General features: G+C 38.7%; 2 protein-coding genes across 13 annotated transcripts in view; one reads left to right on the plus strand and one right to left on the minus strand.

Annotated features, from left to right (window-relative positions):
• The window catches only part of Dap160 (dynamin associated protein 160), a 32,751-nt gene that overhangs the window by 7,664 nt on the left and 9,084 nt on the right, over positions 1-16,003 (minus strand). For 5 of the 9 annotated variants that reach the window (XM_011308295.1, XM_011308293.1, XM_011308297.1 and 2 more), the window contains exons 1-7: positions 4,390-4,526; positions 3,900-3,958; positions 3,271-3,573; positions 3,017-3,145; positions 2,789-2,875; positions 2,450-2,518; positions 12-2,383 (exon numbers count right to left, since the gene is read on the minus strand). In XM_011308295.1, the coding sequence (XP_011306597.1) occupies positions 12-2,383; positions 2,450-2,518; positions 2,789-2,875; positions 3,017-3,145; positions 3,271-3,573; positions 3,900-3,921 (2,982 nt within the window). In that variant the 5' untranslated portion in view covers positions 3,922-3,958; positions 4,390-4,526. Of the gene's footprint in view, positions 1-11; positions 2,384-2,449; positions 2,519-2,788; positions 2,876-3,016; positions 3,146-3,270; positions 3,574-3,899; positions 3,959-4,048; positions 4,079-4,389; positions 4,527-16,003 lie in introns of those variants that run through there. The other 4 variants (XM_011308291.1, XM_011308290.1, XM_011308296.1 and 1 more) reach the window with 4 other exon arrangements.
• LOC105268602 (organic cation transporter protein) lies at positions 5,684-15,721 on the plus strand. 4 transcript variants are annotated; one of them, XM_011308286.1, is made up of 10 exons: positions 5,684-5,958; positions 11,556-11,787; positions 11,973-12,222; positions 12,748-13,006; positions 13,102-13,270; positions 13,347-13,577; positions 13,993-14,207; positions 14,533-14,714; positions 15,035-15,171; positions 15,370-15,721. In XM_011308286.1, the coding sequence occupies exons 2-10, from the start codon at positions 11,645-11,647 to the stop codon at positions 15,509-15,511; spliced, it is 1,728 nt and encodes a 575-aa protein (XP_011306588.1). In that variant the 5' UTR covers positions 5,684-5,958; positions 11,556-11,644; the 3' UTR covers positions 15,512-15,721. The 4 variants fall into 4 exon arrangements, with proteins under 4 accessions (XP_011306588.1, XP_011306590.1, XP_011306587.1 ...); XM_011308288.1 differs by lacking the exon at positions 5,684-5,958 and adding an exon at positions 7,486-7,641; XM_011308285.1 differs by lacking the exon at positions 5,684-5,958 and adding an exon at positions 11,109-11,155.

Consider the following 16,003-nt stretch of genomic DNA (forward strand, 5'->3'; position numbering starts at 1 on the left):
AATTTCCTCACCTGATTGATATTTGGTTCACATTTCTCAACGTAATTTGAGGGAAAATATCCACTCCTGTTCCCAATGATGCCCGACCACCACTCGCCCTCGTCCTTCGTCACCTCGATTATTTCCCCCTCATTGAAGCTGAGATCATCAGGCTCCGTGGAAGAATACTGATACAAAGCGACATAATACTTTCCCTCCCTTCCACCGACATCACCAGGGACCTGAGTCTCTCCAAGTGATCCAGCCTCCGAGACATTCTCAGGGACCTCAGCGATCTCCTCAAGAGGCTTCCTCTCCACCGAGTCCTGCTGGACAAATTTGCTCCCCTCATTACCATCAACAGGCTCAACATAAGACTCTGGAAACCATCCAGTGTGTCCCCTGATCTCACCAGCCATCCACCCAGGCTCTTTATTCTGCACAGGTGGCACCAGAATAATATCACCCGGCTGAAACGATATCTCCTCGTCATTTCTCGCTACAAATTCATAGAGAGCTCTATACTTGACTATTCCCGGCTCAATATCAGCCTCATTAGTGTCAACTGGCCATGAATCATTGGCAGCTGTCACTGGATCGTTCCAAGTGCTCTCAGCCCACGCTGCACTGGCATAATCCACACCCCCAGATGTAACAGCTCCCCTCAGCTCCAATATCTGACCCCTCTTAACATCAAAACTCTTGTACAGCCCCTTGCAATCACTCGCCAGTGTTTTCATCTTCTCCCTCATTTCCTCAAGCTGCCCATTATTATTCTCGATATCCTGATTCTTCTCAGTAATCTGTTTCTCCAAATCCTCGATCTTGTCCTTCATCTGCTTGAGAGTTATCTGTTTATTAGCAAATGCCATTCTCATTGCCTCCTGTCCAGCTGAATCCTGGGCTGCATTCATTTTATTCTTCGCCTCAATTCTCGCCTTCTCCTGACTGAGAGTCAATAATCTCTGGTTCTGCTCTCGCAATTTATTCTTCAAAGCTGTCATCTCCTGCTGCTGCGAGTCCCTGGTAGCTCTCATACCATCAATTGTTGTCTTAACACCAGAAACACCAACTCTAGTATCGCAAATTTTCTGAGAGAGCTCCTTAACTTTGTCATTGAGTGTTCCCAGCTCGATAGTGAGTGTTTGATTCTTGGCTTTGAGCTTCAGCAGAATGTCCTGCTCCTTCTGACGCTGTCCCTGAAGCTCCTGAGACTTCTGCGTCTCCCACTCGAGTTGTCTCTGTCTCTCCATCTCCTTTCTCGCAGCCTCCCTCTGATCCTGCGCCCTCTTTCTCTGCTCCTCCTTCTCCTGCTCGATCTCACGCTGACGCAACATCTGCTTCTCAATCTCCGCCTGTCGTCGACGCTCCTGCTCCAGTCGTATTTTCTCCAATTTATCAGCCTCCTCTCGCTCCTTGCGCTCTCTCTCCTCCTGCTCCTTGCGCTGCTGCTCCAGAAGTGATTTTCGCCTGCGATCAAGCTCAGCCTTGCCTTTCTCATAATTCTCCTTGCGTTTGTCCTCGAATGAGGACTGTGGCATACCAGCTGATGGATCAACGACCTCAGGTACACCACCAGAGGTGATACTACTCTGGCGCTGACGACGAAACGTGGGTGGAACAAGATCTTGTGTCAATTTGTCGGGAATAGTCTCACCAGCTTTTGCAACATCACACAGATGCATTGCCAGGACAAATTCCTCACACCCAAGTCGACCATCTGAATCCATATCAGATAGTCCCCAAATTTTAGCAAGAATATTCTGTGGCAATTGTGTCTGTACCATGATATTTCTTGCTTGTGGCCCTGATAAAAATCCAGTCCTCGTTCTGTCGCAGGTGTTGAATATCTGGGTATACTTGAGCTTTGTCTGATGGGGCACTGACCACTCGACAGTGGGTGGAGAAGTCACTGACTGCTGACTGTGCTGACTGTGCTGACTCTGTTGGCTGTGCTGCGAGTCAATGGAACCCACTCTGTCAATACTAGGAGGTCTTGCAGTAGTGCTCAATGGAGTATTCGTAGAAACTGGAGTGCCCATTACCCCTGCCATCGCTGCTGGTACCACTGATGGCTGATGAATCGCTGAAATTCCATTCGAGGGAACCGATGGCATCATCCCAGGGACCAGAGGCACTCCAGATACACTGGGAATCATCTGGCCCATACCAAAGGCCTGAATTGGCGCTGGAGTTGTATTGAGAGGTGCTATAGGAGCACCTCCAGGCATTGGAACGACTGGAACGACTGGAACGACAGGAACTCCCATTGGCATCTGCTGAATGCCCGAAACAACCTGGGGCTGCACCACTGGAGCAGCTGAAGCAACTGGACTATTTGGAAATGACGGTGGAGCGGGCTTCGGTGGTGGTAGAATACCAGTCGTTGCGTTGAAACCAGCACCTGAGGGGTCAATGGGCTTAGAAATATTTTTTTAAGAAATGGAAAGAGGGAAGCAGGTGGACATACCGATATTGACTGGTGGGGCGGGTCTCTGGGGCGGCCCAGGAACTGGTGATACTGCTGTACTTACGTTACCTTTTACAGGTAAAGGTTTTACTTGTTAGTTTTTGTTAAGAGAAGAGATTCTCCAAATTCCATGAATTTCTTTTGTAATTTAATGCATCACCAGAGGCAATAAATATGTATAAATCACTAAAATTATTTCATTTTATAATTTCATGAGTGAATTCCAAATAAAATTGAACTGAACCCGTTAAACTTCTCATGTTATTTCTCTAATTATTGAGTAAGCAGGTAGGTTTAAACATCCAAATGAAATGAATATTCAAATTTTAATGAACATACCCATGAAGGGTGGTGCAGGTCTAGCGGGTGGTTTAGCTGGATTATTTGTTGGAAGTGTACCACTAGCACCACTAAATTGTCGCGAGCCTGTGTAATTGTCATGCGAGCACACGAAAAACATATCGTGAGCATCAGTTATTGTCGTGATTACATGTTAATTATGTTAGTATTTGTTGTGCAGGTTCATCTAGATGATTTATCCCAATTATATCATTTTTTACGACTCACCAAGTGGCGCCTGCATTGGCGGAACAACTGGCCTTCCAGGTGCTGTCATCACTGGCTGAGCTGGTGCTCCACCAAGATTCACTAGAGAGCTGACATTCTGAAATCCTCCATTTGATACCGTCTGAGGAGCTGTTGGGAATTAAATACTCATTATTCTCTAAAAATCTCAGGAACTGAGGGATAAAATTATTATTTAAAAATTCCGTAAACAATTTAATTGCAGTGGACAATTTAATTAAAAAACCGAGAGCTACCTGCTATTGGTGATTGTAGACTCTGAACGAGAGTGGGAGGCAGTGTCTGTGGCACCTCGAGACCTCTCAATTTCAAATGGATCAGCTTGCAGGCAATGCTGAACTCATTGACATCCATTTTTCCATCGGCATCAGTATCCGAGAGCGCCCAGATCTGCCCCAAAATCGGTGGTGGCAGCTGAGAGCGCAATAAAAATCCTTTAGCCTGTTCACCAGTGACAACTCCATTCACTGGTTTAAGTGACTCAAACTGCTCCTTGTAGTGAACTTTCTCCCTGGGTTGAATAGTCCAGGGATCCATACCTGCGTAATTACAATAATTACAATAAACCAAAAATTGTCTCTATTCCACCAAGAGCATATAAATAAATACTAATAAAACGTCAAATATTTGAATATAAATAAATACAAATTATTGCATTTATCTCGTTAAATAGCGATACCAGAGAAAAAAGCCAGTGGAATATCCCTTAGATCATTAAATTTCCCATAAACACTCTTTACGACTTTTTCCTCTGTACCCCCTCCCCACCCACCTAAACCCGACAAGTCGAAAAAATCGATCTGTCACTTGTGCAATCGGCAGAAGCCCAAGGAAATAAAAAAATATATATAAAATCGATAATTACCTCCAGCCTGGGGCATAGCCATCTCTAAAACTCGTCACTCCCTTCCTCTTCACTCCCACCTGTCAAAAAAATGCCAACAAAATAATTATAAATAATCCCAAAGAGTCGATTACTCCAGGAAGACCCCACAAACGTCAAATCTTTCTAACCTCCAATTCAATGGATCGATAAAATATGTGTCAACGAATCAAAAACACTTTGATAATGAATTTGTGAAAGATGGAGGTGAACATAAGGGGGCGTGTGGTCTCCTGAAGTCGATCAACCCAATTGAAAAAAAAAAAATCAATCCAAACTCGATATATCCCCGATAAAATGACTGAAATATGAAAGTCGAGTCCTGAAGATATGCTGTGGGATAATCGTAGCGGTCCCAGGGGACGATGAGTGCCCTGACGATCCCAAAAGCATCATTAAGTCATCAGGAATCACCCAACTCGATTATCAGTGAAAAAAAAATTTTTTTTCATCAACAAATTATGGAGCTCACCTGAATATTAATTCTCACTCTAGATTAATTATACACTAATGCATGAAATTTATCATCATCACTGAGTTTGCGGTCTTCGCAATGTCCCCAGATACTTCAAATGTCTTCGCCCCTGTTTTTTTTTTCTTCTTTTTGGGTTCACTACCACAGACTACACTGAGAACTAGAACAGATTCGTCTTCGTGTTTTTCTTTTCAGAACGGCGATTTTACGCCCTCACAGGTTGCGGTCGGAAAAGAAATCTCCGTTCACTTGTCATTCGTGGTAAATTCGTCGGTAAATTCGGGAATTAATAAAAATCAAGGGCCGGTCAGTCGATATAAATCGATATAAGTCGATATAAGTCGATATAAATCGATATAAATCGATTTGAGCCGATTCACTCAACTTAATCGACTTAAGCGAATTTAGTCAATTTTAAAATAATTCGTTACTTCAACGAGAGGCAAATTTTCCTTCGACATAATAACAATTTTTTGGGAATGTTTGTTCGACGCAATGGCCACGCGTTTTTTAATACTGCGCAAATGCTTCGTTTGTAATTGGCGCGAATATTCGCAAGAGATCGGTACAAACAGCGGCATTGCGCCATTTTTTGTACTGCCATCTACCATCCCACACCCCATCTCATGAAATTTCCCATAAGAACGCATCCTTCGGCTGTCATGACAACTTCCATGCTTTTTTGACAGCAGGATCATTTTATTGTGTTCGAAAATAAAATGGATGTGAAACGAGAGATAAAGTGAAAGGGCAAATAGAACGAATACCTAAAATAAGGGATGATTTTTTCACTATGGATAATTACTATTTTTTCTAATCAATCAATTTCACGCCATATAATTACGGGGTAATTACAAAATAAAAAAAGTAAAAGCCTGAGACGATATAACTGAATAAATAAATCGAGTAAATAAATAAATAGAATTACCCCCGATGAATAACAAATCTCATGGATGATTTTTTTAAATAAAAAAATCTCACCCACCGATGCAATGCAATAATTCACTGACATTATTCCCCTAAAACCGTCTTTTTACTGAGAATCTATTTATATCCCATCATTAACGTCCCATTGACGCGAATAAAAATCCATAAATAAACTCGAATCCCTTTTTTTTTTATCTCTTTACCAATGGGTAAATGCCACTCACACGTCCTTGATTACACACTCTGGTATGCTCTTGCACACATTGAATAAAATAACACGCCAAGTAAACAGATACGCGCGTGCGCGCACTATTGCTCATTGTCCTTTTGCGAATACGTACTAGTATAAAAATTGTTTCAACACACGATACATTGGTCCACTGTCCACGTTGTCATACCAATGGTGACCCAGTGGCTAGTATCAATGATCGGCTTCCTGTGACGCAAAAGGTCACTGTCAAAACCCGCGATATTTTCGATCAAAAGATCAGTTTAAATTTTTCAAAAAAAAAATCCAATTTCAAATCCATCAAAAATGTGACATTTTAAATTAACACATAATATCACAGAAATGTGTGCAACCGGTTGATCTACATCGATAAAATCCCATCGGGGTGCGTCAATTGTCAAAACATTGAGGCAAGTTCATTAGTTATTCAATTTTAATTGCAAATTATAATAGCACGATCCTATTTTTCTCCCGTTTTCGCTCGATATCTGGGGAATTAGTGGAGATAGAGAGATTTCGTAGAGGAATTTTTTGTAGCCCGTGAAATAATACACAATTTATGTCCCAACGATATTTTCGCATCTCTTTTGGATTCTGTGGTATTCAGCGAAATCTGAATGCGGATTAAAATTAGATCATCTCTTGTTATCATTTACGTTTTTTTATCCCTCGTAGTGCGAGAAAAATATCATCATGTCGCGTGGACTCCAGAGATTTGTTATTCATCACACAAAACTATAAATTATTCTGAGTTTATTAATGAGCTGAGGAGAGTTAATTAGTCCCGCGATTTTCTACACTTTTTTAATGAGAAAAAATGGCAAATTGTACGATTGATCGATAAATTATTTTAATTGCGATACGTTAAACTATAAAAATGGTATCAAGGAAGAAAAATAAAATTTTTTTTTCAAGTCTGAGCTATCGGATGCATCGAATTTTTTTTTCCATTCCTGACGATATTTGAACACTAATTAAACATTTGATGAATAGTTTATTTAGATCAGGGTTTGCATACATTTCCAGGGTCATACATCAGCTCAAATATTACCGTACGTGCATCACCGTACCAAATCCCATTAATAATGTCTAGACGATACCGATGGAAAGATAACGAAACTTAAAATTCAGGAGACAAATGCAAATTACTCATCCCCAGATCCCCAATAAATATTACCATTTATCACCTACTCTCAGGCATAAACAAATTCAATTACCCATTTTTCCCTAAATCCGCATTCTCCAATTACCAAACGTCCCTAACAGCTGATTATAATAATTAATACCAATCTAATTATTATATCATTAAATAAAATCACAAGAATCAACCAGAACTAACTAACTAATCAATAACAATTGATCAATAAATCTCACGTAAAACTGTCTAATCCCAAAACACCGCTCCTCCAATTTTTATTCGCAAAAAAAAAAAGAAAGAATTGAGGCTTCATAAAAAGATAAGATAAATCTCAATCAATCTACATTGAATAATCAAGGGAAAAATATAGATAGCTTTTTCCTCGAAAATAATCCCCGCATTAATTCGTCGTTCAATTCAGAATAAATTCAATTACCGCAAGAGCTCCGTAACAAAAAAAAAAAAAAATTATCCCCATTCAAGTCTCGAAATCATCACCTAATTTCAATTGACCCATTCACCCGAAATTACGAACCACGTGTAAGAATTAAATCTCCTAAATATTCCCATCATTCTCTCTCTTTATTGCGCCAATCACGTGTTACCCCCCCCCCCCTTTCTTCCCTCAAGCCAAAGGACGAATTAGATTCTGCGCGATTCCTTTCTATTCAAAAAAACCTCCCCATCCAATATTTTTTATCAAACTCCAAAAAGAGAGAAAAAAAAAAGGGGACCGCGTCCGTCCTCTGCGCATGCCCCATAGACATTGAGTTTTCGTCATTGCGTTTCTCCCCTCCGACAAGTGAACTTACACGTCCGTAAAATACCGAATAATTGCACAAAAAACATTTAAAAAAAGAAAGAAAGAAGAATTTGGGGGTCAACAAATTACCCACCGCTATTTATTTTTCATTTATCCCCAGAACCGACACTTGACCGCCAGTTGATATCAAATGTGGGTGAGTTTCAATCTAAAAATAACGACTAGTTGTTAAAATTGTAGTGTAGAATGGTATGAGCACGTGGTTGTGTGAATAATTCATGGGGATGAATGAAAAATTGTCAGTGGAATGTCGCTGAGAATGTGAAAACCCGGGGTATATTTGACCAAGTGGACGCGTGTGATACTGAAGGTAGAGGGGAATTTCTCACGCATTCGTATTGGTTCTAAGCATTGGGCATCGTACGATCATTTGTGGGGAATCGAGTTCGAAACCAACTTGTACATCTCGTTTTAGCTGCTAATGCTCAACCGGCCGGCAATACCGGCAAGCCGACATTCAATACCATTTCCACCCCAATTATTTCCATCTTTTCCCAATTAATTTTCACACAACCACAAATTTTACCAGAAAAGATAATTCCATGTCAATATTCATCAATTGATTTCAATCTTCTTAAATATTTATATTCATTTTTCATGACTATCTCATAATTGTGCTGTTTGAAAATTTTTCTCATTAAAAAGTGATTAGAAATCCAATGGCCTTTCTATCCCCTCCACCATTCGCCTAAGTACCAAAGAAAATCCTCATCAGAGGGAAAAAAAATCGAAAATTCAATTTTCCCCCCCAAAAAAAAACAATTCCATACCAATATTAATTAATTGATTAATTAATTTCTCCAACTCCTAAAATATTTTCATTCCTCTTCCATCAATATACCTAATAATAAAGTTGTTTGAAAATTTTTCATGTTAAAAATGAATTAGAAAGTAATTTAGTTACTCTTTCGGCTATTCACAATTCCTATGAAACCTCACCCGAGAAAAAGAAAAATGAGAAAATTCATTTTACTCCTGACCAGACGGCGATTTTTGTCAACCATTTTCATTGATTTTTCCAGACTAGGGTAGATCCTAAAAAGCTCTGAACGAAATATCAACAATGTGGTTCAAAAAGTGTCAATTCTCCGCGTGACTGACTTCACTCGATTAACTGCGACTAACAAATCAAAAAAACATTTTGAAAAAAACCGCCGTCTGGCAACGCGACCAAACCGCGTCAATTTTCCAATTCCCCCCTCATATTCACCCACGACCTGCGGAAAATTACACAAAAAAAAAAATCTCCCACCACGCCAGAAATATTTGAAAAATCAATATTCTCCACTTCCAGTGCTAATCACCAATAAAAAAATGACTCCTCAAAAAATAAAATCAAGCCGGCGCCACATCGACAATTCAACCGTCTCCCCTGATTATTCTCATACCCGTATCCTCACTATAATAATCATAATAAGTGGTTACCGAAGTTACACAAAAACCCGTCGTGGATATTTCCATGGTAGCAAACCCCTTCGATAATAATTTGTAATTTGCCACTGGATTTCCATCAAGGTTGAGGATGAAAGAAGGAAAAATTCAGTGCAAGTAAAGGCGGGGTTCTATCGCCACAGCGTCTGCGTGCAATCCCAGTGTATGACTAGTCTGGAGTTGAAAAAAAATAAAAAAATCAAAAAAAAAAACAACTCCAAAAAATGTCCAATTTTTTCAAAGAATTCTGTTTTTATCCCTCTAGAATGTTTAGTAAAGATAGTAATGAAGCAAGCGCCCTTAGCATGGCAATAAGGCAAGGACGGGTTTTCGCTCATTCTGTCTGAGGCCGTTGTCGCGGCCAAAGCGAGTCAACCCGTCTCTCACTCACTCCTCCCACTTTTTTTTAAAATTTTTTTTCTACCATCCATCGTTTAAAAGTCAAACGAGAGAGCCTCGCACAATGTTGAAGGTGCCGTTTCTCCTTTTTTTTTTTTCCTACTCAATTTAACCCTTTTTATTTTTTCGCAAAAACACTCTGGATGAGTCTGAGAAACCAGTCACCAGAGATTTTTCAACCCTGAGTTGAGAGGAGTAACTTATATAGCTCAGTGCTACTGCAGAAATTTCTCTCGGCTCTGGGTTATTCCCTGGTGGGACAATTCTACAAATAGACTCGCACCGAGTTGCAAATTCTGTAGGGAAATTCTAAAAAGGATAAAAGATGACAGAGATAATTACGTGATAATTCAGTGAGCATCAACGCGAGTGAAAGGATAATCTATCGACATTAATATGAGAGAGAAAAAATAACATTAACAATGACAAGAAAAATTATTCTTCAACCCCCCGATAAATTCTCCAAAATCCCTCCCTCATCTATCCTCAATCAAAACCTAATCCTCAAATTCGTTCTGGACTTATACCCCTATACCCTGGACAATCCCAGCATTCACCTCATCCTCCCACCGCAATTCTTCGTCGACTTATTCTCAAAGAGAAAAAAAAAAAAACAAATCCCCAAGCTAAACTCCTGGAGTGCAGGAATTTTTATATGCCAACGATCCTAAAGAACCCGAGGAATTAAAAACCCCAAGCCCTAAACTTCATTTTGATACAAATGAGTAGTAATGATAAATACTCAGGGAGTGAAAAATATTTTGAGATGAAAAGGAAAAAAAAAGGAGTACCACCAAGGCTCGTACTGGATTGCTGGGATCAGTGGTGCTTGGCCACGTAGCGCAACTCGATTAGTTGCACGTTGCCCCATCGATACACCACTACCAACTCAGAGTTTACCCACGCTAGGCAGTAGCACACATTTAGTCATTTTTACCTAGCATACGAACCGCTGATGTATCCCCCAGCATAAGCCACTTCATCAACAGAAAAAAAAAGGATCTCATTTAGCTACACCCAAAGATAATCTGAGCTAAAGATAAAGATAGATCTGAGCTAAAACTATTAAAATTACAAATTTGAGGAAATAATATAAACCGAATTGATAAAAAAAATCTGAATTATGATTTAATGCGAAAAAGATAGTTAAAACTAATATGAGCTGAAACCATTGAAATTACTAATTCGACTGAATTATTCGACCAAAAATTCAGAGTTCTGATTTAATACTGAAATAGTACTCAAACCAGATCTGATCTAAAACTCCAAAATTTGATTAGTCTCAATCGAAAAGCTGTACCCAACGCCAGCCTTAGCCAAACCTATTCAAAAGACAATTTCGAAAGAAAGGCAAAGACCTGAATTCATTTGATTCCACCAAAAACAAAATCTAATATCTGATTTAATCCAAAAGCTCCACTCAAAATAAACCTCATCTAAACCATCTAAAATTTCAAAAAAATTACGAAAAAAAAAGAATGATAAAAAATGAGTGTACATCGGGATTTGAACCCACGACCCCGACATTACCAGTACTGAGACGCTACACCCATGTCCTCGATAATCAATCATTTGATATCTCGTGGATCGGTTGATACCGAGACGGGGAAGGGAAATTCGACAGAAGAGTGAATAGAAGGAGAATCCCCTCGTGCCTTTCGTGTTGCCACACACACCCCGGGGTACTCCTTCTGTCCCCCTTCAACCCGCGAATCACAGCGCCCATGAAGAAAAGCCGGTCCGGCGCCGACTAATGCACTATGTTTGTACCCCAGTGTCAGTTTGCTCGAAAACCTCGGGAGAGTAACAACTCAGCGTACGAATTTTTTTTTTTCACCAACTCCACATTTTCCCCTCAAATCAACCTCCAAAAATCAAAATTTCCAATTATCTCGCTGGACTATTTTATTAATTTCACTCCCATCACACGCCGATTAGTCTATCGATTAAACTTTCACCTTTTTTTTCTCCCCGTGATTATTGATTTTTTTGATAGTTCACTTGAATCGACTAGACTTGATTCTTCTCTCTCCCTCTTTTTCATTCAATTCCTGTCGAAAGTTATTTCCTTGAACTTTTAAATGAGGAACCGGCAATTTATACCTGCTCAATCACCGATAAATAAAAGTGCTCAAGGACATTTTTGATACCAATAAATTGATCGAGTTTACGTGAATTTTTCATAACTTATTTTTACTTTAATCTGTTAATTGCAGGAGGAAGAAGTGAACTCAAAAGTGGATCGACAAATTGTACAAGTATTTTTTTTACCAACAATAGGAAAAGGAAGTAGAATTAAGTGATAATGGCGTACGACGATGTAATATTACGAATGGGAGAGTTTGGAAGATATCAGAGGAAAATATATCTCCTCCTGTGTCTACCAGCAATAATATGTGCTTTTCACAAGCTAGCCGGTGGTTTCCTCGGAGCTTACAACCCCCACAGGTCAGTATCAATAAAAAAAAAACTCCAAAGAATACCCCAAGAAAAATTGTAATGAAATTTATCTTGAATAATTTTGCAGATCCACAAAATACCACTGGCCAATCTGCTCTACCTCAATTTATTTACTGTTTAAATCACTAAATTTATGGAATTAACTCAGTTCTCTTGATTTTATTTGATTTTAGATGTTTACTGCCACATGAATTTTCAGAAAATGCTACATTTTACATGAGTCCCGAAGCCCTAAACGCGAGTTACGAGTGGGATCCCAAAACACAAAAAATATTAACGTGTTTCATACGTGATAACGTAACGAGACTTTACGGTAATGATGATAATAATGATACGAATGACGTAACAAGAACAACGGTACCCACGACCTGTCGTGAATTTGTCTACGACACCAGCATCTACAAGAGTACAACAACGACCAATGTATGTTATTACCATAGTCGTAATTATGTCCAGTTACGCGTTGTGTATGTGAATAAAAACAGAAAATGAATGAAAGAAACCGGTAAAATTGTTGGGTTGAAATATACGAACAAAAGATGCGCGAATACTTGAGAGGAAATGGAGAATTGCTTATTACATTGTTGTTAAATAATTTAATAGCTAAAACAATTCTTTTCAAATTCGAAATTCCACGGAAACTACAATAATTCAATGTAATTAAAGAAATTCTCATGTTTCTACTCCCGAAAAACTTAAGATTTCCCGAATTTCCACAGGGGTTGTATTTCTGGAAAATATCTCGGAATCCACGAGAGATATCGTAATTCCTGTGGGAACCTTTTTTATGGAGTGTAATGAGAGCTACAAAAAAGATTCTCAAAAAAATCACTCTATCTCCCTCAGATTCCGAGTTATCTAAGAAAAAGTCATGAAAGACCTAGATCAACTTTTAAACCTCCGCGCGTGGTATTAATTTGTTTTAATGATAAACAATAATTATTCCAGTGGAACTTGGTATGTGATAAAGCCTGGCTGACAGCAATGGGGAACTCATTGTTCATGGTAGGAGTGATGCTTGGCTCAATGGTATTCGGTTGTTTGTCCGATAAATTTGGACGTAGACCAATTTTCTTCCTGTCCTTAGTCATTCAACTGGTAGGTGGTATTCTCGTAGCAGTTGCACCAGAGTACATATCCTACGTCATCTTCAGACTGATTGTCGGCTCAACAACGAGCGGTGTTTTCCTAGTAGCCTATGTAATCGGTAAGACAATCGTCATTATCCAAAATCCAAGACAACAACACGAATTGTCATCATTTCAAAAAATAAACAACTATTTTCCTTCCACGTGGTACCAGCACTCGAGATGGTTGGACCAAAGAAACGTCTCGTTGCTGGTGTTGGATGTCAACTATTCTTCACCACCGGCTACATCATGACCGGTGGATTCGCCTACTTCATCACCGATTGGAGAAAATTGCAAATAGCCCTGACTATTCCCAGTTTTGCATTTTTATTTTACTGGTGGTAAGTAATATCCAGAACAATTACCCCAAACGATAAAATTCAAAATCTTCATCAATCATTTATTTTACCACCAAAGGTTTATCCCAGAGTCAGCCCGATGGCTGCTGACTAAAGGAAAAGTCGAAGAGGCTAAGGACCTCCTCCATAAAGCCTCCAAAGAGAATGGAATGGAAATACCTCGTGATACGATAGACTGTCTCCTCAATGACTCAATTGAGTCGAAATTATCATGCGAACAAGCATCTCTCTTCGATCTCTTCCGTTACCCAAATCTCAGACGAAAAAGCATTCTACTTTTCTTCAACTGGTAATTCATCATTCTTCCCCCAAACAGCTTTCACAAATAAAAATATATAAGTGCATTGTATCCGGAATACATGATCTATCAACCAACCGTCACATGCCAATTGATAACGCCATGTGATTACGTCAAATGAAAAATTCTGAGAAGCTTTATCGATTATTCAAAATTATTACTGAAAATTTCATCTGAATCATCAACGAAATTAGAATAAACAATTATTGTTATTATTCCTATTATTATTGCTATTATTACTATTAAAAGAAGATTTTTCGTGAAACTCTTCACCAGATTAGAGGAAAAATACCGGAAAAATGTTTAATTTCCTCAAGAAATAATAATTTTGTCAATGCACTGATATACTTTTATCATTTCATGGATTAATCATTGATTTTTAATCATCAATTATTTGATAATTAAGGCTGGTGAACAGTGGAACGTATTACGGTCTCTCCTGGAATGCCTCTAACCTCGGTGGCAACGATTACATCAATTTTGTGGTCCTGGGTCTGGTCGAAGTGCCAGCGTACACATTTCTCATCTTCACCCTGGATCGTTGGGGCCGAAAAATTATTCTGTGTGGTTGCATGATTGTATCTGGCGTTGCACTTCTACTGACAATGGCTGTGCCACAAGGTAATCCGATAACACCAGCTCAAATCGTCAGCATTATCAAATTGCCACATCAAACTCATCATCTCCAAGCCCTAACTATTCCATTACTCCCTAAATTACCATCAAATATCTCAAAATCTACCACAAATAGTGAAATTTTTGTCTGATACTTTTTTGTACCTCTCATTTCACTCCACAAAAAAGTATTCATTAAAAATTTCGATATCTGCAATAGATCGATAGATATCTTCTTGGAAAAGTGATAAGAACAGTCGAGTTACCCATTGTCCTATTGTTGGTGGATTCTTTGGAATTTAAGGGGATTAATTTCATTTTTTATTTTCAGACAATACGACAGCTATCGTTACACTAGCAATGATCGGCAAATTAGCGATAACTTCATCGTACGGTGCAATTTATATATTCACCGCTGAGCAATTTCCAACAGTTGTTCGTAACGTTGGCCTTGGCGCTTGCTCTACTTTCGCTAGAATTGGTGGGATCATTGCACCTTACATCAATCATTTGGTGAGTGAAATTCATTATCACCGAATTTCTTTAATAAATTTTAATTGGACGATGAACCGACGACCTTCAATTGGAGAATTTAAAACCAATCATGCAACCTCAAGAGTTAACGGTTCGTCCAAGCCCGAAAATATCTCGTTAAACAATTAAAAGAATAAATGTTACGCATATTTTAGGGATGAGTGAATACTCAGTGGAAGAATTCCGAAAGATTCATCATTATTTCCCAGAATAATTCGTCAGACTACGCAATTTTCCCCTATTTCTGAATTTTTTTTTCTCACAGCCTCCATTAAATTTTAATAATTAATTAATTTCAGGCACTTATCTGGACGCCCTTTCCCCTAGTTATCTTCGGTACAAGCGCACTTCTAGGTGGAATGGCATCAATGATGCTACCCGAGACATTAGATAAAAAATTACCCGAAACAATTCGAGATGGTGAATTATTTGGAAAGTGAGTTGAACCACGATTTCCTACATACCTCGAAACCCCGTGAATTTATCGTAAAACCACAAATAACCTTTTTTCTAGCCAATGAAATTTCCCTAAAAAAAGGTCTTATCGAATTTTTCCCTAAACCCACTGGATCCTCAAATATCGGCCCAACAAGATTCCAATTCTATTTACTCAAAAATCTTTCTCGTCCAACAGAAAAGACACTTGGAAATCGAAAAAGGAGAAGAAACGTCAGCAAATCCAACAACTGGATGTCCAACAATTGAATGACGTCGAATCGATAAAGCCACTTAAAGCCCTAGAGAATGGTGTTCACGATTCAAAGCAGAATGGATGACCCAGTGAAAAAATTCACCCACAAAATACGAATTAATTCTAATCTCTCAGTATTTTCTTTTTTTTTGCTACCACGACTCTACCCCCACCTCTCAGTGCTTATCGCGAGCTAGATCAGTGATTAAAAAACATTAAAACAAGTGCACGAGTCTGTGGATCGGTAACGAAACCGCTCGACAAAAAAAAAAAAAAAGAAAACAAAAGAAATGAACAAAAATGATAACTGACGAAATAACATTTTATAAAATAATACTGTCTACACGGCATTTTGAAAATTCCATATTATACGAAGGCGTTTCATTTTTATATGCGTATTATACTTCGAGTTACTGTGACTGTACAATTGAGGTTGTATTTGTATAATTCATTTGGCAGACTGCATTTTTGATACACGAGTCATAAAATAAAACAAAATATTTGTTGAAATAACTTTTCCATACGCGTATCTATTTATCCCTAATCTATCCTTTATTGAATTTCCCCCAGAGAATAA

The sequence above is a fragment of the Fopius arisanus genome, unplaced genomic scaffold, assembly GCF_000806365.1.
Source record: "Fopius arisanus strain USDA-PBARC FA_bdor unplaced genomic scaffold, ASM80636v1 scaffold00059, whole genome shotgun sequence".
NCBI lineage: Eukaryota > Metazoa > Arthropoda > Insecta > Hymenoptera > Braconidae > Fopius > Fopius arisanus.